This window comes from Rhynchophorus ferrugineus, unplaced genomic scaffold (assembly GCF_030347505.1).
Source record: "Rhynchophorus ferrugineus isolate W39M unplaced genomic scaffold, kcgeb_rfMv2 rfM3, whole genome shotgun sequence".
Lineage (NCBI taxonomy): Eukaryota > Metazoa > Arthropoda > Insecta > Coleoptera > Curculionidae > Rhynchophorus > Rhynchophorus ferrugineus.
Genome location: NW_027472582.1, coordinates 6,712,897 through 6,736,999, shown reverse-complemented (window position 1 = coordinate 6,736,999; position 24,103 = coordinate 6,712,897). Strand labels below are relative to the sequence as shown.

Below are 24,103 nucleotides of genomic sequence, written 5' to 3'. Positions count from 1 at the left end.
GTAAAAAGAACAATGTTATCTTGGCAATTATTAGGTACTTTTTTTATTAAATTTGTTGATTTTCCAAATCGATGTTTGTGCAACGTGCGTAAGATTAAAACAGCAGGTCTGGGCAATGAATAACAGACAAAAGTTACATTCCAATGTTACAAGGAGCCCCCTAATTACGTTCAAAAGGAGCTATATCATTTGTTCCAATTGAATTTTTCAAATGAAGTTTTCTGAATCCAGACCGGATATTTTAAGCTAGTGCTGCTGGTAATGGAAGACGATTTCAGCAGGTAAATAATGTAGTTTAGCAATTCACAATTCACTCACTCGCTGTACAGTTAAATCACTACTGCAGTCACTCCTTGCATGCTTATTACCATACATAGCTTAATTCTAGAAGGCTCTTATCAAATTAAAGAGAAACGAGGAGTTTATATTTCCTAGGCAGGTAGGATTAAAATGCCGTTCGGGAAGCTTTAATTAATCTAATGCGTTCCTGTGCTATTTTACTCTTTAACTTTCAAAGAACTCAATTTCAAATTCTACCTATTATAATTACCAATAAATAACTGTATGACTGACGCCAGGTATAAATCTAATTTGTTCCGGTCCTATTTTACCCTTTAACTTTCAAAGAACTCAACTTCGAATTATATCTGCTTTTGTGATTGACCAATAAAATACTTTGGTTATGAATAATAAAAAAATACAAAGTATATATCTTTGAAGAATTAGTTTAAATATCTTGAAATGTGATTACAACGGTCAAATTAAAAACTGCTTATTCTAAAATTTATTGTCATTATCTGTCTTAATACTATATAGTGTCTGATGATAGTGGAGATTTTAATGACTTAATTTGTATAATATTTCTTCTTTCTTTTACTCTCAATTTTTTATATTATAGTAAACGTGCTTAATCTTTCTAAAACTGAATTTATTCGGTCTCTATCAGGGGTAGGATTAAAAAAATTGTAAGTGAAATTTTATAAACACGAATGGAAACAAAAAAAGACAATACAAAATTGGGATCAAATACAGTATATTTCAATATCGAAGTAACAGTATCGATATATTTACGTATATTCACAAATAGTCCTTCCAATAACGCAGCCAATGCACGTCATAGATGACGTCGAACGTGTTCAATTTGTAAAGATCTAAAATTCTTTTTAAACTTGGGAGATATTTTCTCTTCTTCTTTTACCAGGTGAAAATGATACAGAATGTTGCCTGATATGTCGGAATATGGCCCACACTGAACCCCAAGCTGTGGAAATACCGAAAAACGTACCTTGAAATATAATAATACGCAACGAAATACTTAATTTTAATCATTTCATAAAAACCAACATTTTGGGTATTTTCGGAATTTACAATTATATTCAATAAAATTTCAATTAACTATTAATTATAAATAAACTGTAATAATCAATAAGTTGTAAATTAATTCCATATTTTCATGGGGGCTAAGTAATAATATTTTTTCGTTTGAATTGATGAGAGATTTCGTTTTTAAATTGTTCTAAAGTGGAGTACTCAATACTCTTCCTTTGGTATAGTAAACAATTGCTATGGTAGCTAGCTGAGATTAAATAATTTTAATATTGCTAAGACATTTTCTTTGATTGAAGTTTTATTTTGATTAAAAATTGTTATCTAGAAAACATATCTCCTGAACACTAAACTGTAATAAAAAGTAAGAACATCAGAATTTATCAATGTATATGAGGTTAGTACCGTGAATATCGATTTTGAAAAAAAATCGATTCGATATTGTCATATTTCTATGATAATATTTATGACATAAAATTCATAGAAATTGGCACCACTACAGACTGAAATGTGGGTTATTTGATTTTTCTCATCTGGGTGTATTTGAAATATGATTCTAGTCAACCTCTTGACACAATTAACCCACAATGATTACGCTCATACTCACTTTTGATGACAGTATATCGCATATCGCGACTGCCATTCTAATCATGTTAGCATCCTCGAAACGCCAAAAAGTATCCACCACCAACCTACAAAAAAAATCGAAGGGCGATAAGTTTTTTTTTGTTTCGGTCGGCGTACGAGCCTACCTCGCGCAACGATGCCGATCAAACCGGGCTTCTTGGAGTATCCAACTATTGTATAAAGCGAGCAACGAAACCCTCTGGAGTTCCAATTGGCCCGGGAACGAGTCCATAGCATTCAGAGTGAGAGTGATGCCCTTGCTCAAATATTTTAAATGTATTGTCCTGCTGAATTCGCCTCTGGTCAAGGCATAGAGGCAGGCCGTGGCCGCCATCTGTAATTCCAACCTACAGATTAAGATGGTGGAGTTTCTTTACTAAGATTTGTGTTAGTTTTAAAAATGATTTAATCATGCTTACTATAATATAAAAAATTCAGAGAAAAGGAAGAAATAATAAAAATTAAAAAATTAGGATCTCCAAGATCAGACACTATATAGTATTAAGACAAATAATGAGAATACATTTTAGAATACGCAAATCATATAATTTAGCCTTTGTAACCATAATATATATTTATAATAATAATATATTTAAACTAATTCTTCAAATATATGTATTACGTATTTTTTATTCATAACTAAAGTTACTTATTGATCATCACAAAAGCACAGCACAATCACACAGGAACAGCATTTTAATCGTACCTCTGACGCAGAGTCTAAATAAATTAAGAAAATATAAAATCCTTAGTTTCCTTTACGTAGAATACTGGTATATTATGTAAGAAATTCAGAATATATCTTTATACTCTGTGGTCTTTTGTCAAACAAAACGGTCTCATAATTTAGAGATTAAAGGTGTTAACTTATATAATGAAGACTTAAGAATTTAGGACTTTCTACATTTTGCGTATGACTGGATAATTCTCGTGAAATAGTTTGTATCAAGTAGATCTGGATTAATAGAGACAAAAATTGTATTATCTACAAAGTTAAGGGAATCTTGATTTTTGGTAATTTATATCGATTGACTTATTTACAATTTAATTAAATATAAAAGAATTAAGACTAAAGCTCCAAAATACCTTAATAATTCAGGTATATTTCAGAATATAATATAAGAATATAAAACAGGAATATGAGTAATGACCAAAAAGTCTACATACACAGTAAAATTGGTACACTAAAGCAATAGAATAAATTCAAAGAAGCCCTGATTATTACCCTTTAAAAAGTAAATGTCAAAATTCGGCCAATGTCAAATTAACTTCATCGTACGTATCGTCAAACTCCGCCGTACCCACAATATTCTTAAAACGTTTTCGAAGTTTTCCTTTATACATATATAATAAATAAACAATATTCGCAACTCATAACCCTAAAAGATTTTATGCATATTTATTTATTTCTGGTTCGTTCAAATCAATAATATAACAAAAATATATAAATTTAAGTATTTATAAATGTATTTGTTCTTTATTTTGACAGGAATCTTCTACGACAGCCTTCTAGAATTAAGCTATTATAACATGCAGGGAGTGACTGCAGTAGTGATTCGACAGCACAGTGAGTTGTGAATTGTTAACGTGAATTATTTACCTGCTAGGGTGGGCTTCCATCACCACCAATACCAGCTTAAATATATCCGGTCTGGCTTCGGAAAACGAACTTGAAAATTTGAACAAACGATATAGAGCCTTTTCAACGTATTTAAAATGCTCTCTGTAACACTGGAGGGTAACTTTAATCTGTTCTTCATTGCCCAGACCTGCTATCTTAATTTTGCGCAAGCAGTTCGATGGCGTGGGATCGCAGAAAGCAGGCTCATATGTTACATCATTTAAAATAATGCCTAAAAATAGCACAATGATAATCTAATGAAAAAAAAACATTGGAAAATTCACCTACCCAAAAATGTCAACTTTGGATGGTTTTTAATGAACGTCAATAGTGATTCCCTGGACACGACTTCCTCCCAACCGGATATATTTAACGAATTGAGATTTGGTATAAGGGATTCCGTGCTGAGAAGTTGTAAAATAATCGGTCTTCTAATAATGAACTCGTGTATAGTAAGTTTGACTCTGGTCAAACTCACATCAAGTAACTTCAGCGCGTTCAACTGCTTCAAAGTTGGTATCAGATGATCAATGGCATCAGTTAAATCCTATATAGAGAATTCTAATTAAATCATAGAGCCAAAGCTGTATTTTGAAATACCTACACAAACCAACAGTGCTACAAGTTTTTCCGATAATAAACACAAAGGTTTTAGATCCTCTATCCAGGTACCTGATATATCAAGGTGATCTAAATTTCCTAAATTCTCACAAATAATCTTAAAAGTTGATTGATTCAAATCAGTATATGACAAATTGAGACTTTTCAGAGATTTTAAACTCGTCAACTTTGTTTCAAAGGAGTATCTAAACTTAGTGGTAATAGTACATCTAGCAAAGTTTGCATTAACCACATTCTGGAGGGACCAGTCCCCCAAACAGTCTAGAAAGGATAACTGCCATTAAATATTGGCTATTAAACACAATCACCAAAGAACCAACCTAAAATAGCACCTATGTTCACATTTTTCAAATTGACAATTTCCAAATCTGTTAACTTATGTCGCCTCAAGATCTCAAGTCCACGTTTCGTCACATTGCAGTTTTTTATTTTTACTCTTTTCAGATTGGTATTGCGCTCAGAAAATATGTTAAGAGTAGCATTACATAGGATTCTTTTTTCCACCATCTTCTCCATTAATCTTTCGGATACTCTATTTATTAAAAATATATCGGAATCCCTGAACTTATACCGTTTATTATTGCGCTCACAATCACAGCAATCGCTCCCTGAAAAAATGATTACATTAAAAAACTGGTAAACAGATTGTAAGAAACTTTTTACCTTTGATATTTGTTGTCAAATCATTTTTTGTTATGATCTGAGGTTCTATATAGGCAAAAATATTATTGCACATAACAGCTAAACATATTTCTTCTAACGAAATAGGAGTTTCGTACATTTTTATTGAAAGTATCACTGAAGTAACAGAACTAAACAGAATCAAGGCCTAAGACTAGTGATAAAACCGTAAAAACACCTACTTATTATTTAAATAAATATCATTTTTTCACTGTAAAAATGGCATTGTACTTAGGCATTTTTAAATACCTTTTTAAAACGCAACTGTCAAAGTTCTGACATATTTATATTCTATAAGCAGAATCTGTCAATAATATTAGTATTATTCGATTATCCCTACATATCGATTGTATCATTAATATTCATAATTAAAATAAAATATACCAAAATTTTCAACAAAAGTTCAGTGTTAATTGTGAGACTAGGAGAGTCGTCTGTTAGACGACAGTAAAAGACCTCGCCATCCATGCCTCTCATGTCGTCTACATCAGTCGGCCACCGAGAAAAAATATCGATACTTAGGTATTTTAAAAAATATCGATATATCGGAAAAAAAGTCGATATTTTTTGCAACCTATATTGATATAAGGGATGTCGAAAAAGTTGAATATATTTCTTAAACATTCACCTTTGATTGCATTTTTGTTATCTTAACGACAATTAGGTGTTTTTTATTGATTTTTTTTGATTGTCCACGTCGATGTTTGTGCGATCTGCGCAACATTAAAACAGCTGGTATGGGCAATGAAGAACAGATAAAGGTTACCCTCCAGTGTTACAAGGAGCACCCTTCTTACATTCAAAAGGCGCTATATCATTTGTTCCAATTGACAAGTTCGTTTTCTGAAGCCAGACCGGATATTTTAAGTCGGTACTGCTGGAAATGGAAGCTCACTCCGGCAGGTAAATAATTCACTCACTGTGCAGTTAAATTACTACTGCATATTATAACATTTCTAGAAGGTTCTTGTCTATAGATAAACAAAAACTGATGATTTATTAATATTAAAATTATTTATATATTTCTGTCACATTAGATTTGAAAAACAGGAAAAAAGTGCTTTACTTTTTTTATATACATAAAGTCGTTTAGCGTTATGATTTGGGAATATTGTTTATTTAATCTATGCGTGAATGGAGAACTCACAAAATTCCATTTAGGAATATGGTGGGTACGACTGCATTGACCGAAATTTTAGGTCTCTTTTTTTATAAAGAGTAATAATTTTGCTTATATTTCTTTGAATTTGTTCTATTGCCTTAATGTACCAATTTGTTATTGGCTGGCTTGTGTTGTTTACCTTTATTACATGATGAGATAACATGTGAAATAATATTTTTAATGAAACAATAACATAATTGACACCTCTTAATTATATGTATTTTTGATATAGTTCTTTGACAGTTATATATTAAGTTTTGAAATATAATCTAAATTTATGTTTCTATGTAAATCTTTTGGTCATCTTCTAATCATATCCATGTCTTATATTCTGAAATGTTTCTTAATAATTAAGGTGTTATGGAGCTTTAATCTAATTTTTTTTTTCGAGGTTGATTTTGGATGCTTCTTGCAGCTTCGAGGATGAACGCATCATGTATGAGAGTCATATGAGACTATTACAGGACCGAAAATTCAAATAATATAACAGGTCAATTGAAAAGTCCCCGGCCTACCACAGTAAAACACATTTTTTTGGCAAAATTAGTTTTTTTTTACTCAACATAAATTCCCTTCAAGGGTGTTACACTGATTATAGCGAGCATTCTTTTGAGATCTGAGAACAGGAAATAGTCGTTGGGGGGCCAGATCTGGAGAATACGGTGGATGAGGAAGCAATGTTTCCGAGTCCAATTGGATTTTTGCCATCGGTTTCATTGACTTGTGACACGGTGCATTGTCTTGGTGAAGCAGCACTTTCTCTTTCTTCAAATGCAGCCGTTTTTCGGCGATTTTGCCCTTCAAACGGTCCAATAACGCTAGGTAATAGTCGTTGTTGATGGTCCTTCCTTTTTGAAGGTAGTCAATGAAAATTATTCCATGCGCATCCAAAAATACAGACGCTATAATCTCGTCAGCCGACTGTTGCGTTTTCCCACGCTTTGAAGTGGGTTCATCATATGCAGTCCACTCGGATGACTGTCGATTGGACTTTGGAGTGAAATGAGGGAGCTATATTTCATCCACTATCACATATCGACGCAAAAACTCGCTTTATTACGCTTGATCATCTTTAAACGCTGCTCCGAATCAGCAACTCGTAATTGTTTTTGGTTAAAAGTGAGCTCGCGCGGCACCCACTTTGCACAGAGCTTTCTCATACCCAAATATTCGTGCATGATATGATGTACACGTGCAATTTACGATCATTCAAAATCATTTTGTGGATTTTTAAAAATGTTTTTGTTGGTAACAACTTCTTTTGGGCGTCCACTGCGTTCACCGTCTTCGGTGCTCATTTCACCACGTCTAAACTTAGCATACCAACCCTTGATGGTTGATTTTCCTGGGGCAGTGCCCGGAAACTCGGAGGGTTAGGGCTAACTAAAAAACATATGTTAATTCTAATAGCGCCATCTATGTGTCACGCTGGACTTTTCAATTGACCTGTTACAGTTCAGTCTACAGTGTTGCTAATTTCTATGTATTTTTGTGTTCATAGAAAATATGCTGCATATAAATTTGGCAATATCGAATTGATTTCTTCAAAATTGGTATTCACCTTCTTGATTCTAGATCAGATAGAATTCGTCAAATCAGGCGTTCAATGTTCATTGTACAAGGTTTTCTATTCTTTTTTGATGATTCCTATTTCTATTCTATAATTAAAAAATAAAATCTACAGCTGCACCATTAAAATTAAGACTACAAGAAAGTAAACTATAGTGTATCTAAAGTAGAAACGAACTTACGTCATCAAGATGTATAATGTATTGCCTATTGCAGTGTGCAAATTCGTTTTAATTTAAGAAATCTCTTCTCACTTTATTCCAGTTAAAAAGAAATACAATGCTGTCTCATACGTTCCAACATGTAACGGAATTAGCCTGCAAAATCGTTCGGTTATCAAGCGTCTGCAAAATTTTTCAAAATATATGTGACAAGATATAAACTGGTTTTCAATCAATCGGCATTCGGTTTTCATAAATTTAAAATCGCTGCTTAATATTTTAGATTACTCTGGTTGAAAGTACCGAGACCAAATAAATATTCAGTTAGAAAAAAATTACGCTTCTCATCAATAACTTAACAGAATAGAGGTAATGGGCGTATTCTTACCAGCAGAATGCGTTAGAGCGGTAAGTATTGGTACTAAATTAAATATTAAGCTGCTGGTGCTTCTATTGGAAATATTTTATGGTGTTGCAGCTACACTGAATATTAATATGGTCACTATAACCAAAATCACGTAAATTAAAGAGAAACGATATAATTGTTTATCCACCCGAAAGAAAGTATCAGGATACCTTGATGTTATTCAAGATTAAACTTATGAGATGTATAAAAACGGTGAGTATTTTCTTTTGTAGATAATAATAATTTAATACAGTTATTTCAGATACAATTGTTGGAAAGTATCCATAGAAAACTTAGGGATATGCAACTCTTTGAGGGATATAAGACCACCCTTGGCAAAACGCTCATAAAAAGAGTGTAAAGGAAACACAAGTCAATGAAAAGGGGTTACAACACACAACAAGTACTGTGCACTGGTTTTAACCCATTGTACTACACTAGCTCAAAAGGTTTAGTCCTTTTAAGTCTTCTCAGTATTCCACTTTGGTCTAGCGGCTAGATTACTCAGACGTTTTCGTGGTTATTAAGCCGTTCTTCATACTTCTTTGTAACATTTCTTATCTTGTCTGCCACCATCTCCACTCCCAGGTCTCTGTTGGTCACTTACATACCAATGGGCATTGACAATACCCCTTAGTATCTTGTTCTGGAATCTTTGTTGCACAGGCACAGCCCCATAGTTGTCCATGCATTGACATGACTTATTGCCTCTTGAAGTTTTTCTTTAGCTTCTTGTTTCGTTTGCCAACTGCTAATACACATGTGTCATCCACAAAGGCGGCCATTGTAGTTTGTTCTGTTACTGGTACATCATAGGTGTATAGGAGATACAGCAATACACAAGAACACTGCCTTGTGGTACACCAGCCTTTATTGATCTTCGCACGATGTTAAAGAATGAAGTATTTTAAATTGTCATTTGGTAAATATGAATGAAATGTTTAATTGTCATTTATCCAATTTACTAATTTAGAAATAGACCTGAAAAAAGATACTCAGCAGATCAGATGGCTGAATATTATGGTTACAAAGTGTAACGTCCCACTTCCTATCACCGTGCATTCAATCAAACCGAATTGTTATGGGATGATTATGATTAAAGAATTACTACAGTAGATACGCAGGATAAAATTATACAGACAGGAACTGTTTGAATATGTGGAAAGCAATTCACTCTCTACAATAAGACCCTTCGGTTTGGATAAACTCAGACACATAGAAGAAGACATTGACAAATGGTGGAATTGTAAACTAGTGTTATATTGAAAATGAATAGCTTAGTTATTGACTTGAATAGTGGCTCAGAATGTGACAGTGACTGAATGAAACTTTCTGGATGTGGGATTATGATTCAATGCTGACAATACCAAGGCAGAGTGATGAGAGTGGAAACGACTAAAGGTGAGTATATAATTAATATATGACAATTGTAGAAAATGTAATTGTAGAGTAAATCTTTATGCGCATAGATATGTGTCTAATTATACCAAGAGAAAATGAATACTATTTTGCATATATGGCAAATGCATTAGAGAGAATAGTGATAAAATCTAATTTTAACAAGAAAAATCTACACAGATAGTAATGAAGAAACTAAGAAGAAATACAGTGATATAATGATTTGACAAGATAACGAAGGAAATAAGAACTAGGCCTAACAAGTGGTAAATAAGTTCTCTAATGAATAAAGTATGCCTTGGATGTACAATTATTAATGAGGTAGATTAAGTCTCCAGTGGTACTATAGGTAGTTTAGAAGATAGTTAAGTCCTTCGATAATAATACATTAGATATACTGTCTTGTTAAAATAAATTGTTTTATAACATTTTTGTTTATTTTATTTATATTAGAAGGTTATATATGGAAGCTAAAATAAACTGAAATAGATAAAATGTCAACGTTAAATGCGACAACATTGCACCGTCTTGACGTCATAAATTTAGATTACGCGGTTTACTGTTACTTTGTATAGACTATAGAGGAATATAGCATTCGACGGGCAACGTGAGCGAATGCGCAATTAAAATGATCAATATCTTAATTTAGTAGTGGTTATGTATGACGTTTTCATTTATAACAGGTTCGTATTTGGATGGCAAGTATTTTTTCAATTATTTATCAAAGTTTCTCATTGATAAATAATTCATCATAATACGATGTCAATTATCAGTGTTTTAGAGTAACTAGTTGAAAAGCTTAACTCTAGATACTTAAATAAAAGTTCTTAAGTGAGGTTTTAAAAACATCAATGAAAACCAAATAAATAATACAAACTTGAGGTCAAATACAGTATATTTCAACATCGAAGTAACATTATCCATATATTTACGTATATGCACATATAGTCGTTCCAATAATGTAGCCAATGGACGTCATAGACGATAAAATTCTTTTTAAACTCGGAGATAATTTTGCTTCTTATTTTAATAGAAAAAGAGACAGAACGATGTGTGATATGTTGAAATATGTCCCAAACAGAAACCCATACTGCGAAAATAATGAAAAACGTTATATGAAATACAATAAAACACAACGAAAGACTTAATTTTATTTCCAGTATGTTATACTGGTCCAGTATATTGGGTATTTTCCATCCTTTTTAGCAACAATAATTCATTATTAATAATAAATTGTAAGTTAATGCCATATTTTAATTAGAACTGATTGAGTGAATATTTTTTTGATCAAGTTGATGAGAATTTTTTTAAGGTCTCAAGTTGATTTCATTTGAAGTTCTAAAATCAGTGTCATGAATATTAATTTTGAAAAAATCGATTCGATATTGCCAAGTTTATAAACACCGTTATTTTCTATGAACCAAAAATCGAAAAATAGTTTCGGCCAACTTCTTGACCGTCTCCTATATATAACTCTCATACTCACCTTTGATGACAATATATCGCATATCGCGACTGCCATCTCATTCACGTAAGCATCCTTGTAACTACAAAAAATATCCAACATCAACCTAGAAAGAAAACCCGAAGGGCGATAAGTTAGTTCTTTTGTTTCGCTTAACATACAAGTGCCTACCTCGCGCAACGATGCCGATCAAACTGGGCTTCTTGGAGTATCCAACTATTGTATAAAGCGAGCAACGAAATCCTCTGCAGATCCAATTGGTCCGGGAACGACTCTATAGCTTCCAGAATGAGATTGACGCCCTTGCTCAGCGATTTTAAATGTATTTTTTTGCTGTCATCGCCATTGGTCAAGGCACAGAGGCAGGCCGTGGCCAACATCTGTACTCTCAACCTACAGTAGGAATTCATTAAAATTTCCATAATTGAAGCCTTCAGTGTCTTGCATTATCTTGTATCAATCAGATAAGATGATGGAGAAGGTTGTATGTTCGGTAAGAAAAATTGTTCTTTACTAATATTTGTGTTAGTCTTAGAGATGATTTAATCATGCTATAATAAAAAAAATCAGAGAAAAAAAGGAATAATATAAAAATTGAAAAATTAGGATCTCCAAGATCAGACACTATATAGTATTAAGCCAAATAACGAGAATACATTTTAGAATACGCAAATCATATAATTTGGCTTTTGGAATCATAATTTCAATATATTTAAACTAATCCTTCAAATATATGTATTATGTATTCTTTTGTATGCATAACGAAAGTTATTTATTAAGTTAACTGTATCAAAAATATATATATAATTAAGAAACATTAATTATGTTAGTCTCATCAAAATTTTTATTTCATGTTATTTCATCATGTAATTAAGATTTTGCCTATTTAAAAAATAGATTACTTTTTCCGGAGTTTATAAAACTATCTATTTTTTTTTTATTTTGAAATAGACCAGTGAGTTATGAATTTTTAACGTGAATTATTTACCTGCTGGGATGGGCTTCCATCACTGGCAGCACTAGCTTAAAAAGATCCGGTCTGGCTTCAGAAAACGAATATGTCAATCGGTACAAATGATATAGAGCCTTTTCGACATATTTGGTGTGCTCTTTGTAACATTGGAGGGTAACTTTTATCTGCTCTTCATTGCCCAGACCTGCTATTTTAATATTGTTCACATAGTTCGATGCCGTGGGATCGCAGAAAGCAGATTCAAATGTTACGTCATTTAACACGATACCTAAAAACAGGGCAGTGCTAATCTAATGAAAAAAAAAAAAAGTTGAAAATTCAGTTACCTAAAAATGTCAACTTTGGATGGTTTTTAATGAATATCAATAGTGATTCCTTGTCTATGACTTTCGCCCAGCCAGATATATTCAATGAAATGAGATTTGGTATAAGAGATTCAGAGTTGAGAAGTTGCAAAATAATTGGTCTTGTAATAATTAACTCTTGAGCATCAAGTTGCACTTTGGACAAACTCACATCAAGAAACTTCAAAGCTTTCAACTGTTTCAAAGTTGGTATCAGATGTTCAATAGGATCAATTAAATCCTGTATAGAGAATTACAATTAAATCATAGAACCAAAAGCTGTATTTTAAAATACCTACACAAAGTGACAGTGCTACAAGTTTTTTCGATAACATACACAAAGGTTTTAGATCCCCAACTTGGGTGCCTGATATATTCAGTTGACTTAAATTGCCTAAACTTTCACAAATAATCTTGAAAGTGGATTGATTCAAATCAGTATATGATAAATTGAGACTTTTCAGAGATTTTAAACTTGTCAAGTTTGTAACAGAGTAGCTTTCATCAGCAAAAGTGCAATTAGCAAAGTTTGCATTAACCAAATTCTGAAGGGACCAGTCCCCTAAACAGCCTAGAAAAGATAATTGTCATTAAACATTGGTTATTAAACAAGATTACTAAAGAACAAACCTAAAATATCTTCAATGTTCATGTTTTTCAAATTAACAATTTCCAAATCTGTTATCTTATGTTGCCTCAAGATCTCAAGTCCACGTTTCGTTACCTTGCAGTTTTTTATTTTTACTGTTTTCAATTTGGTATTTAGCTCAGAAAATATGTTAAGAGTAGCATCGCATAGGATTCCTTTTTCCACCATCTTCTCCATTAATCTCTCGGACACTCTATTTATCAAAAATATATCGGAATCCCTGAACTTGTACCGCTTATCACTGCGCTCATCAAAGCAATCGCACCCTGAAAAAATGAATGTATTAAAAAACCAAGAGGATGTAAGATGTTTACTTTTACCTTTGGTATTTGTTGTCAACCCATTTTTTGTTATGACCTGAGGTTCTATATAAGTGGAAATATTATTGCATATAACATCCAAACATGTTTCTTCTAGAGAAATGGGACTTTCGTACATTTTTATTGAAAATTTTACTGAAGTAACAGAAGTATAGATAAACAAGGTATAATACTAGTGATTAAACCGCAAAAACAAAAGGTGTTGCTTCACCTTATTATATCTAAACAGATATTAGTTTTTAACTGTAAAAATGGCACTGTACTTACGTATTGCTAATTATATTTTAAATACCATAAAGAACTAAATATGCGACTGTCAAAACTCGATCGGACATATTTATAAACAGAATCTGTCAATAATGATATTGATAAATTGTATGTATATATAATAGACATAGATATTATCTTATATCGATCTTATGTTTAAGTATATTTAATTTTTTTCAAAAAATATCGGCTTAAAAAAATATTGGTCAAAAATATCGATTTTTTCAAAAAATTTTTATAGAAGTATATATCGATATTTTTGCGGAATCCCTATTTGTCGTATAATTTTCAGTGCTCAGCGACGAACATAACTATAAAACCAACATAGAGCTCATAGAAATTCTCTTTATACAAAACATCGAAATTTGAAATCGAAGTCTGTCTATATTATGAGCAGAATGCTATCCTTGCAGCCGCGGATCGGGCCAACAAATTTGAGCGAGGGTGTGTCATATTGGCGGGGTTATGAATGACATAGGTTTTAGTTTCGAGAATATAGTTTATTTCCTTTTAATTTAATTATTCCTACAAGCTTTTGAAAAATTACATAACAATAATATCGTTATAAAAAAATGAAAAATTAAAATATTTATATTTTCCTTGCTAGAATCTTATATTCTGTATTCTAAAATATTTAATTTTGAATCTTGCAGACGCCACTTATCAAAAACGAGGTATAAAAATAAAATATCTTAAAAATATGATTTGTTTTTCTTATTTTCCATTGAATTAAAGGGGATTACATTTATTAACCCTCTGTAGCACAAAATTTGTCAAATATAGAAAAACTATTTCACAACTGGTGAGAGGAAATTTGTTTAATAACAATCTCAATTAACCAACAACATAAAAAAATTAAGTTTGCCAAGTATTGTCCGAACATTATTTTTCAATATATTATTGTTCACAACATATATGAAAGTTTTGGAAATGCAAAAAATAGCAATTGGGAAAAGATTTATAATTTAAAATTCGTAGAACAATGCAAACATTTTAAAATGCATCAAACGTATAAAAATAACCACCCATTATCCGGGCTAGTCAACAACTTCGTTTTTAGCTTCTTTACAAAAAAGCTACCATATTTTCGCTTTGAATATTAGACCTTGGTACCATACTTGATTGAAAGCTTTGGAGACATCTAGGAAGATGGCTCCAGTTTTTCGACCTTTTCTTAATGCCTGGTGGATGGTTGATGCGATGCGGGCAGCTTCAATGAAGGCATGAATGTTTGGCACGGAAACCGAATTGTTCGTTCGGGATTACTTGATATGCATCTGTGAAGTTGTTTAAAATGTGTAATACCCCTTTTTCGGCAAGTTTGGAGAGTGAACTAATTAGGCTGATGGGCCTGTAGTCAGATGGATTGGACTTGGCATTCTTTTTAGGAATAACAGCGACAAGCGCATGTTTCCAGTTCTTTGGGAAATGCTATAACCTCAGAATGGAGTTGATCATGTTAGCAAGGTCTGATAGTTTCTTGCTAGTGAGGTTTTACAGACGGTTTTCTGTTATACCATCTGGGCCTGGAGCTTTTTTAGAAGACAGACGTGTTATGGAGAGCTGAAGGTCTCTGGGAGATACTATACTCTTCAGGAAATAAACTGACTGAAAGTCTTTCCTCTTTAGAGAGGAGAGAGGAAAGTATCACTTATTATTGACAGACAATGTATGTGAGGTTGGCCAAGAGATGGATTGCATTTCATTTGGTTCTCGAATGAATTAGCGAGGAGCTCGGCTTTTTCCGGATTTGTAAAGGCGATGTCCGTAGAGGAATCGGCCTTTAGAGGGGGGATTGCGTTCGAATTTTTCCCCATTAGGCTTTTGGAGGCGCGCCAGAGGTCATTTGGGTCAGTGGGTTTGCCTAGATTTTGAAGAAATGATTCCCATTTCTTCTCATTCCAGGCTCTAACCCTGTCCCAGACTTCTCTGATTGCGCATTGTGCCACGCGTTTATCCTCAGTTATTTTATTTCTTTAGGAAGGTTAAATTGAAAAGGTTCAGGGCTGCTTGTTTTAGTAGCTCTGTCTTCGGCTGATTGAATATTTAGAGTGAGTTTAGAGAGTGCTCTTTCTAGATAGTCTGGAGAATTTATACTTGGGATCGGTCCTGTCCGCTGAAGACCGTCGAGTATTTGCGTCGGGGTTTTTATACGTCCGGCTCCATCTTTGGATCCTTGATTGAGGGCGGGGCTTGAGTGTTTTCTCTTTTAGTGTTGTGAATTCCATAATTCTGTAAAAACTTTTTGTCTTCTAAGGAATACCATAGTATTTGTAAAGACCAATTCAGATTGCTGTTATCGGTATTTCTTCTGATACAGGATGGATGCTCACATATATTATTCTTTTGTCAGCAGTTATATCACTACAGTTTCAAGATGCTACTCCTTAATTTTTTCCAAGTTATGGCTCAAATGCGCTTGTTAGGCTACTTAGCTGTTCTGTCCTAAATAATTTAAACACAGTTAACAAATATTTCACCTTCAAAACAGTAATTAAATTTCTAGAATATAACTATACCCCATGCAGTAAATACAAATTCTTACCCATTTATATAATTCTTGTCTCTATTCTTGACTGATGACTCCTTTTATAAATTTTATGTCACCAGATAAAGGTAATATTCTTAATTTATGGTTTTATTATGTCTACATCATAGTGAAATTTCCACATACACCTTTTTTTCTCTTGGGTCGGAATATAACTTCTGATGATTTTGGATATTTCATAGTCATTATAGAATTCGAAATGTTTGAAATCCCTTCAATGATCTACAAATAGGAGACAAGTTGTATAAACATAAGAATTTTATGATACATTCGTGCTATAATGTTCAAACAAGTTGGATTTCAATATTATTCGTACTTTCTTCCTTGTCATAATTTTGTTTCTTATGTTACTGGCCATACTTACAATAATTTGATATTTGTTAAAAAACGCTCAGACGGGTACATATTATTTTAGCAATAAATATTGATTTTTAAGAAAACAAACAACACTGCACGGACAGCGTCGAAAACTGTTTCGGCAAGACATTTTATTTTGACAGGCCATTATGAAAAGTATAGTTATAAACCAAATGATGAAAACCGTCGAATGACTTTTGGAGACTGAAACTTTCTAAGAGGAACCGAACGCACTACGGCGCATTCGCCGAATCTTGGCGCAGAGCCCGAACCATTCGCTTCCAACATCATCATAACTAATACAAGATCGTGCAAGACGCTGAAGGCTTCGATTGTAGAAATTTTAATGAATTCATACTGTAGGTTGGGATTACAGATGGCGGCCACAGCCTGCCTCTATAATTCGATAAGAAGCGATCTCACCAAAAACATACTTTCTAAATCGTTTAACAAGGGCGTCAATCTTACTAAGAAGTTGTTCCCCGACGAATTTTAACTCCAGAATATTTTGCAGTTCACTTTATGCATTGATAGGATACTCCAGTTCGAGTTTGATCGGAGTCATTACGCGAATTAGGCCCGTAGGTCGACCGATACAAAAGAACTAACTTATTGCCTTTCGTATTTCTTTTAGGTTGGTACTGCAGGTCAGTCGACATATACAACATATTGCTATCAAAAATGAGTATGAGAGCCATAGGAGATATTTTAAATATGCTCTGAACTCAACATTCAGTCATTTCAGTCTGCAGTGTTGCCAATTCGTACGGATTTTTGTGTTCATAGAAAATATAGTGTACATAAACTTGGCAACATCCAATCTTTTCTTTAAACATAATTTTATATTTTCGAAGTCCATCAGAACTGACGTTCATGTTTATTATAGAAGGCTTTCTATTCTTTTTTTGGTAATTCCTATTTACATTATAATTAAAAAATAAAACATTGATAAAGCCTCGTATTTCGATGAGAAGTACGATATTGTTTGCTCAAATGTACTAATATGTCTTTCATCTTCACCAAATAACTTAAACAAAATAATATAAACACAAGTTCGTAACTGAGGTTTTAAACACATGAATGAAAACAAAAGAAACGTAACAGTATCTATATATTTATGCATATTCATATGAAGTCCTTCTAATAACGCGTATAATGCACGTCATAGAGGATGTCAAATATATTGCCAAATGCAGTTTGTAAAAATGTAAAATTCCTTTTAAACTGCGAGATTTTCTCTTCTTATTTTACCAAAGGAAGAAAGAGACAGAATGATGTCGGAATATAGCCCAATCCGAACCCCGAACTGTGGAAATACCGAAAATCCTTCCATCAAATATAATAAAACACAATGAAAGACTTATTTTTATTAAACATTATTAATTTCATAAGAAATTAAAAAAATGGGAATTTCCCGAATTTAGCAAAAATAAAATTCCAGTTAATTATGAACTATAAATAAATTATAATTAACAATAAGTTGTAAGTTAATTCCATATTTTATTAGAGCTGAATGGGAAAATTCGTTTTTAAGGTTCCACGGTTTAAGGTTAATATGAAACTCTATAATGGAATAACCCACATACTTCTGCTTTGGTATAGTGAACAATTACTATGGCAGCTAGCTGAGATCAAATAATTTTAATATTGCTAAGACATTTTCTTTGATGACTATTTTGATTTTGATATCAAGAGTTTTAGATTCAATATTAAAATCAAAGAAATTTTTATTTCGACTTAAAATTGTTTCTATGTAGAAAACAAATCTCCCTGAAATCATCCAACTAAATACTGAACTGTAATAAAAAGTCAGAATATCCGAATTTATCTAATTATTATAGGTCAGAACCGTGAATACCGATTTTGAAAAAATCGATTTGATATTTCAAGTTTATGTACATAGAAATTGGCTACACTACACACTCAAATATATAGTCCTTCCAAAGTTGAAGTGAACATACGTCATCAAAATGTTTAATGTATTTCCTTCTCATTTTATTCCAGCTGAAAAGAGATATAATGCTGTCTAATACGTTCGAACCTATGCAAAATTCTTCAAAACATTTGTTACAGAAGGTTATAAACCGACAAACGTCATTTGAAGGTTTTGCTTGTTTTGATAAATTTCATTTGGCTCATTATTACAGGGATTAAAAATGCTGATGCTAGACAGAACAGATTGCCTCTCTAACCAAATACTTATTGATATTGCTTTTAAAAGAATAACATTTTTAAAAGCATATAATAAAATCAAGGGAGGCTCATGGGAGAATGGTCACCATGACACGATGATAATAAAATTAGTATTAAGATAATAAATGTTGATGGAAAATGGTAAATGTCACAATAAAAATTGATTAAGTTTTATTAGTCATAATATTTCATTGCAGATATATTGTTATTTATGCTGAACATAAATGAACAAAATATAAACAAACATGAACACATCACACATGAACAAAGACAGCACACAAACATGCACCTTGATAAGGCACATTGAAGAAGACACTGACAAATGACAGAATTGTAAACAAATGTCAGACAGATTGGAAATTAACAGCTTAGTTATTCACTTTAATGTCATTTTTTGAATATGGGATTACGTAGGTTATTTGAATTTTCTGCTCCTGGCGCATTTGAAATATGGTCCCAGCGAACCTTTTGACATAATTAACCCAAAATGATAGTCTCGTATCACGCTCTTACTCACTTTTGATGACAATATATCGCATATCGCTTCTGCCATCCTAGTTATGCCAGCATCCTCAAAACTCCCCAAGGTATGCACCACCAACCTAGAAAAAAAACACGAAACATAAGTTAATTCATTTGTTTCTGTCGACATACAAAGCCTACCTCGCGCATCGATGCCGATCAAACTGGGCTTCTTGGAGTATCCACCTATTGTATAAAGTGAAGAGCGAAATCCTCTGGAGATCCAATTCGTCAGGGAACGACTCCATAGCATGCAGAATTAGATTTACGCCCTCGCTCAACAATTTCAAGTGTATTTTTTTGCTTTGACCGCCTCTGGTTAAAGCAAAGAAGCAAGCCGTGGCCGCAATTTGTACTCTCGACCTACAACATGAATTCATTCAAATTTCAATGATCGAAGCCTTCAGCGTCTTTCATTATCTTGTCTTAGATATGATGATGATGGAGAAGGTTGAATGTTCGGTAAGAAAAATTGTCGCTATACTACGAAAAAATCAGATAAACAGGATTTAAAAACTTAACATATAACTGTCAAATAATACATATAATTAAGCTTCATTAAAATATTAATATCACATTTTAGTACATCATGTAATTAGGTAAAAAACATAAACCAGCCAATGAGGAATTAGTACACTAACGTAATAGAATAAATTTAAAAAATATATGCAATGATTATTACCCTTTACAAAATAAATATCAAAGTTCGGCCAGTGCCAAATTTTAGGCTCTATCGTACTCACAATATTATTAAAAAGGTTTTCGAAGTTTTCGCTTTACATATAGATTAAATAAACAATTTTTGCAAATTATAAACTTAAAGGACTTTTTGTATTTAAAAAACAATAAAGTACTTAATTTTTTTTAATAAGTTTATCATATTTTTTCTGATTTTGAAGATTCTAGTATTAAGCTATAATAAAAGGCAGGGAGTGACTGTACAGTAAGTTGTGAATTATTAACGTGAATTATTTACCTCTCGGAATGGGCTTCCATCAGTGACAACACCAGCTTAAGAATATCCGGTCTGGCTTTAGAAAATGGACTTGTCAATTGGAACAAATGATTTAGGGCCTTGTGAACATATTTAGCATCCTCTTTGTAACATTGGAGGGTAACTTTTATTTGCTCTTCATTGCCCAGACCTGCTATTTTTATGTTGTGCACGTAGTTCGAATCCGTGGGATCACAAAAAGCAGATTCAAGTGTTACGTCATTTAAAACGATACCTAAAAATAGCGCAATGATAATTTAACGAAAAAAAAATTTTGAAAATTCACTTACCTAAAAATGTCAACTTCGGATGGTTTTTAATGAACGTCAATAGCGACTCCCTGTGCACGACTTCCTTCCAGCCAGATATATTTAACGAAGTTAGATTTGGTATAAGAGATTCTCTGTTGAGAAGTTGTAAAATAATCGGTCTCATAACAATTAACTCTTGTGCATCAAGTTGGACTCTGGACAAACTCACATCAAGTAACTTCAATGCTTTCAAATGTTTCAAAGTCAATATCATATGTTCAATAGCATCAATTGAATCCTGCATATAGAATTATAATTCAATTATAGAGCCAAAAGCTGTATTTCAAAATACCTACACAAATCGTTAGTGTTACAAGCTTTTCAGATAACAGACACAAAGGTTTTAGATCCCTTACTTGGGTGCCAGATATATCAACATGCTCCAAATTACATAAACTCTCACAAATAGTCTTGAAAGTTGATTGATTCAAATCAGTATATGATAAATTCAAACTTTTCAGCGACTTCAGACTTGTCAACTTTGTAACAAAGGAGTATCTAAATGTATCAGTAAAAGTAGATCTAGCAAAGTTTGCCTTAACCAAATTCTGAAGGGTCCAGTCACCTAAACAGTCTAGAAAAGATAATTGCCATTACATATAGGTTATTAAACACAATCACCGAAGAACAAACCTAAAATATCACTTAAGCTCACATTTTTCAAATTAACAATTTCCAAATCTATAATCTTATGTTGCTTCAAGATCTCAAGTCCACCTTTCGTCACCTTGCAATTTTTTATTTTTACTGTTTTTAATATGGTATTGCGGGAGGAAAATATGTTAAGAGTTGCGTCGCATAAGATCCTTTTTTCCAACATCTTCTCCATTAATCTTTCGGACATTGTATTTACCAAAAATATATCGGAATCCCTGAATTTGTACCGCTTATCAGTGCGCTCATCATCACAGCCTGAAAAAATTATTACATTAAAAAACCGGTAAATAGATTGTAAGATGTTTACTTTCTTACCTTTCTTATTTGTTGTCAAACCATTTTCTGCTATGGTCTGATGTCCTATATAAGTATAGATGTTATTGCATATAACATCTAAACATGTTTCCTTTAAAGAAATGGGGCTTTCGTACATTTTTATAAAAATTTCACTGAAGTAACAAAAAACTATGCACAATCAAGGTTTAATACTAGTAAGAACACAGCAAAAATAAGTGTTACATCGACTAATTATTATTTAAATAGATATTAGTTTTTCACTATAAAAATTGCACTGTACTTATGTACTTGATGATTATAAACCATCTAAACACTATAAAGAACTAAACACGTAAACTAATACAGTTTAGACATATTGCTAATATATAAACATAGAAAAAAAATTATCTGTCTAAAATATTAGTATTGTTCGATTATCGAGAAATATCGATTGTTACTATCAAGATTTTTTAACATATTACGATTTTATTACATTTTTCAATTACTGTTGTCATATTATAAAAGTTATATTGATAGCATTCAAATATTACAATTTTAAAATAATAACTATTTTAAAAAATTCATTTTAAATAGAAATTTATCCAAAAATTTTTTCACCTTAATTTATGGCCTCAAAATGTCCCAATGTTGCCATATCAACTCTGGTTTAGTGTTTAGTTTTTTCCCTAACTTTAAAAATATCGATAATTAGTCTTGGATATACTAAAAAATATTGATATATGTTTGGTAATATATATTGAAATTTTTAATTAACCCTTCAATTAGGAACAAAAATATACTAAATCTAAATAGGTATTAAATGTTTTTTATTTTTAAAATATATATATTTTTTGTTTCTGAAAAAATATGGAAGTATTTCAACTAATAAAAATTTGGATATATTTGGATATTCATAGCCCATGTTCACAACTTGTTTGTATAGATTATATTCTATTTGTTTTTGAAATTATATCACTAAATCAATAATATCCAGAATTAGAATAAAATATTTCCAGTAAAATTTCCAAAAAAGACCAGTGTTAATTGTAAGAAGTAAATTGTAAAAAGGTATATTTTGGCTGTAACATTTTGTATTAAAGCATTAAAATTATATAATATTAATAGCATATAATATTAACTAAAATATATTCTATTAATGCATATTATGGCCATAGAATAATATGTACCATTCATTTAAAAAGTACTAGTACTCTAATATTCTATACTCTATGATTATGGTTTGCATGCATGGGCCTAAAACAATCTTTATTATCTTTCGATTCTCAAAAACGATTTTTCAATTATATCGATTATATCCAACACTAAAAGGATATTCAGATTAACATATATCAAATATTTAATTTTACTTTTTTGTTCCCATAACACACGAAGTATGTTAAATGTCATTATTAAAACGCTTGTCAAAAGTTAGTTATAGTTTTTTAAAGTATTTCTGAAATATATATAATTATATTGGTAAACGTTGTTTTTTTCAGGTTGGTAGTGTCAGTATCAATTCCAAAGAAATCTTCGCGCCCAAATTTCTGTTGTCCCAGGAACGTTTAGTTTCTAGAAAAAAATCACATTCTGTTTATCAGACATTTTTTACTATAAATAAAAGTTTTAGATTATAAGCATAATAAGTGAAACGTTAAAAGATTATTGTTATCGAAAATTTGTTAACCTAAATACATAATCCTATTTTTTGTCTTCAAGACATGGCAAAAGTTCAGCTTTGTAATATTACCGTTATGGATAACCCCAGTCCATTTTTAAATCCTTTCCAGTTTGAGATAACGTTTGAATGTATTGAAGAGTTGAAAGAAGGTATTTTATCTACATATTCGTAGTTGTGTATTACAGCGTCAAGTTAAAACCATTATGGTCATTGAGATTGAGGTATTTTCTTATATAGTTTTTTGATTTTTGAAGATTTGGAATGGAAAATGATTTATGTGGGTTCGGCAGAATCAGAGGAGTACGATCAAGTTTTAGATTCAGTGTTTGTTGGTCCTATACCAGAGGGTAAACATATGTTTGTTTTCCAGGTCCGTAGCCATTACTTACGTCAAGTAGTTGTACAATAAGTTTTTTTCAGGCTGATCCGCCAAATGTTTCCAGAATTCCTGAAAACGACGCGCTGGGTGTTACCGTTGTCTTATTAACCTGTTCATATAGAAGTCAAGAATTCATTAGAGTAGGATATTTTATAAATAATGAATATAGTGATCAAGAGCTAAGAGAAAACCTACCCAGTCCACCCCAGTTTGACAAAGTGACCAGAAATATACTGGCATCTGAGCCCCGTGTAACCAGATTCAAAATTAACTGGGAAGAACCTAATGCCCAAGAACCCATCGCCACCATGGATAACGTAGAGACCAGTGTAGAAACTCCACAGACTGACCTTAGCCAAAATCAAATACCCAGTTTCAATGACAATTCAAACTCTTGGGCAACCATGGAATGCTCTTAACATTAAGTTTTTGTATGGTGTTATTGTATATACACGTAGATGGCCAAGAAACACTAATTTATAGCAATTTATATATATTTTAGATTTTTTCACTCAGTAGCTAATTAATTGTTTCTGGTTATTCTTCTAATATTAATTGATCAATACAACTGTTATTGGAATTGGATTGTTTTAATTGG

At 32.0% G+C, this 24,103-nt stretch overlaps 5 protein-coding genes across 6 annotated transcripts; 2 read left to right on the top strand and 3 right to left on the bottom strand.

Annotated features, from left to right (window-relative positions):
* Positions 1-1,016: 1,016 nt before the first annotated feature.
* LOC143193815 (protein zyg-11 homolog B) lies at positions 1,017-5,632 on the bottom strand. Of its 2 annotated transcripts, none has more exons than XM_076400220.1 (9): positions 5,505-5,632; positions 4,859-5,007; positions 4,516-4,803; positions 4,179-4,456; positions 3,863-4,121; positions 3,554-3,806; positions 2,079-2,300; positions 1,934-2,018; positions 1,017-1,261 (listed from the first exon to the last, which is right to left on the bottom strand). In XM_076400220.1, exons 2-9 carry the CDS (start codon positions 4,974-4,976, stop codon positions 1,115-1,117), a joined length of 1,650 nt encoding a protein of 549 aa, XP_076256335.1. In that variant the 5' UTR covers positions 4,977-5,007; positions 5,505-5,632; the 3' UTR covers positions 1,017-1,114. The 2 variants fall into 2 exon arrangements, with proteins under 2 accessions (XP_076256335.1, XP_076256336.1); XM_076400221.1 differs by lacking the exon at positions 5,505-5,632 and adding an exon at positions 5,059-5,138.
* On the top strand, positions 5,614-10,000 carry LOC143193822 (protein zyg-11 homolog). Its single transcript, XM_076400226.1, has 4 exons — positions 5,614-5,779; positions 8,052-8,176; positions 8,247-8,387; positions 8,437-10,000. Exons 1-2 carry the CDS (start codon positions 5,614-5,616, stop codon positions 8,063-8,065), a joined length of 180 nt encoding a protein of 59 aa, XP_076256341.1. The 3' UTR covers positions 8,066-8,176; positions 8,247-8,387; positions 8,437-10,000.
* Positions 10,001-10,449: 449 nt separating this feature from the next.
* LOC143193817 (protein zyg-11 homolog B) lies at positions 10,450-13,649 on the bottom strand. Its single transcript, XM_076400223.1, has 9 exons — positions 13,591-13,649; positions 13,324-13,458; positions 12,985-13,269; positions 12,654-12,925; positions 12,337-12,595; positions 12,026-12,278; positions 11,209-11,430; positions 11,059-11,143; positions 10,450-10,662 (listed from the first exon to the last, which is right to left on the bottom strand). The coding sequence occupies exons 2-9, from the start codon at positions 13,439-13,441 to the stop codon at positions 10,594-10,596; spliced, it is 1,563 nt and encodes a 520-aa protein (XP_076256338.1). The 5' UTR covers positions 13,442-13,458; positions 13,591-13,649; the 3' UTR covers positions 10,450-10,593.
* A 420-nt stretch (positions 13,650-14,069) lies between these two features.
* On the bottom strand, positions 14,070-22,995 carry LOC143193816 (protein zyg-11 homolog B). The gene is made up of 10 exons (XM_076400222.1): positions 22,636-22,995; positions 21,488-22,598; positions 21,149-21,427; positions 20,812-21,089; positions 20,495-20,753; positions 20,187-20,439; positions 19,352-19,573; positions 19,206-19,290; positions 16,136-16,360; positions 14,070-16,035 (listed from the first exon to the last, which is right to left on the bottom strand). The coding sequence occupies exons 2-9, from the start codon at positions 21,603-21,605 to the stop codon at positions 16,238-16,240; spliced, it is 1,617 nt and encodes a 538-aa protein (XP_076256337.1). The 5' UTR covers positions 21,606-22,598; positions 22,636-22,995; the 3' UTR covers positions 14,070-16,035; positions 16,136-16,237.
* asf1 (histone chaperone asf1) lies at positions 22,800-24,085 on the top strand. Its single transcript, XM_076400225.1, has 4 exons — positions 22,800-22,875; positions 22,945-23,275; positions 23,381-23,496; positions 23,547-24,085. Exons 2-4 carry the CDS (start codon positions 23,167-23,169, stop codon positions 23,922-23,924), a joined length of 603 nt encoding a protein of 200 aa, XP_076256340.1. The 5' UTR covers positions 22,800-22,875; positions 22,945-23,166; the 3' UTR covers positions 23,925-24,085.
* Positions 24,086-24,103: the final 18 nt, after the last annotated feature.

Bases quoted from the DNA above. Each gene is read 5' to 3' on its own strand.
- LOC143193815 (XM_076400220.1), bottom strand. From the start codon at position 4,976: ATGTACGAAACTCCTATTTCGTTAGAAGAAATATGTTTAGCTGTTATG. The intron at 2,301-3,553 runs GTAAATAATTCA...CTTAATCTGTAG, and splicing joins ATGGAAGCCCACCCTAGCAG to GTTGGAATTACAGATGGCGG. The intron at 2,019-2,078 runs GTAGGCTCGTAC...TTTTTTTTGTAG, and splicing joins GATCGGCATCGTTGCGCGAG to GTTGGTGGTGGATACTTTTT.
- LOC143193822 (XM_076400226.1), top strand. From the start codon at position 5,614: ATGGGCAATGAAGAACAGATAAAGGTTACCCTCCAGTGTTACAAGGAG.
- LOC143193817 (XM_076400223.1), bottom strand. From the start codon at position 13,441: ATGTACGAAAGTCCCATTTCTCTAGAAGAAACATGTTTGGATGTTATA. The intron at 13,270-13,323 runs GTAAAAGTAAAC...TCATTTTTTCAG, and splicing joins GTTGACAACAAATACCAAAG to GGTGCGATTGCTTTGATGAG. The intron at 12,279-12,336 runs GTAACTGAATTT...CCCTGTTTTTAG, and splicing joins TCCAAAGTTGACATTTTTAG to GTATCGTGTTAAATGACGTA.
- LOC143193816 (XM_076400222.1), bottom strand. From the start codon at position 21,605: ATGTACGAAAGCCCCATTTCTTTAAAGGAAACATGTTTAGATGTTATA. The intron at 20,754-20,811 runs GTAGGTATTTTG...TTCTATATGCAG, and splicing joins TTGTAACACTAACGATTTGT to GATTCAATTGATGCTATTGA. The intron at 19,574-20,186 runs GTAAATAATTCA...TTCATGTTGTAG, and splicing joins ATGGAAGCCCATTCCGAGAG to GTCGAGAGTACAAATTGCGG.
- asf1 (XM_076400225.1), top strand. From the start codon at position 23,167: ATGGCAAAAGTTCAGCTTTGTAATATTACCGTTATGGATAACCCCAGT. The intron at 23,276-23,380 runs GTATTTTATCTA...TGATTTTTGAAG, and splicing joins TATTGAAGAGTTGAAAGAAG to ATTTGGAATGGAAAATGATT. The intron at 23,497-23,546 runs GTCCGTAGCCAT...AGTTTTTTTCAG, and splicing joins AACATATGTTTGTTTTCCAG to GCTGATCCGCCAAATGTTTC.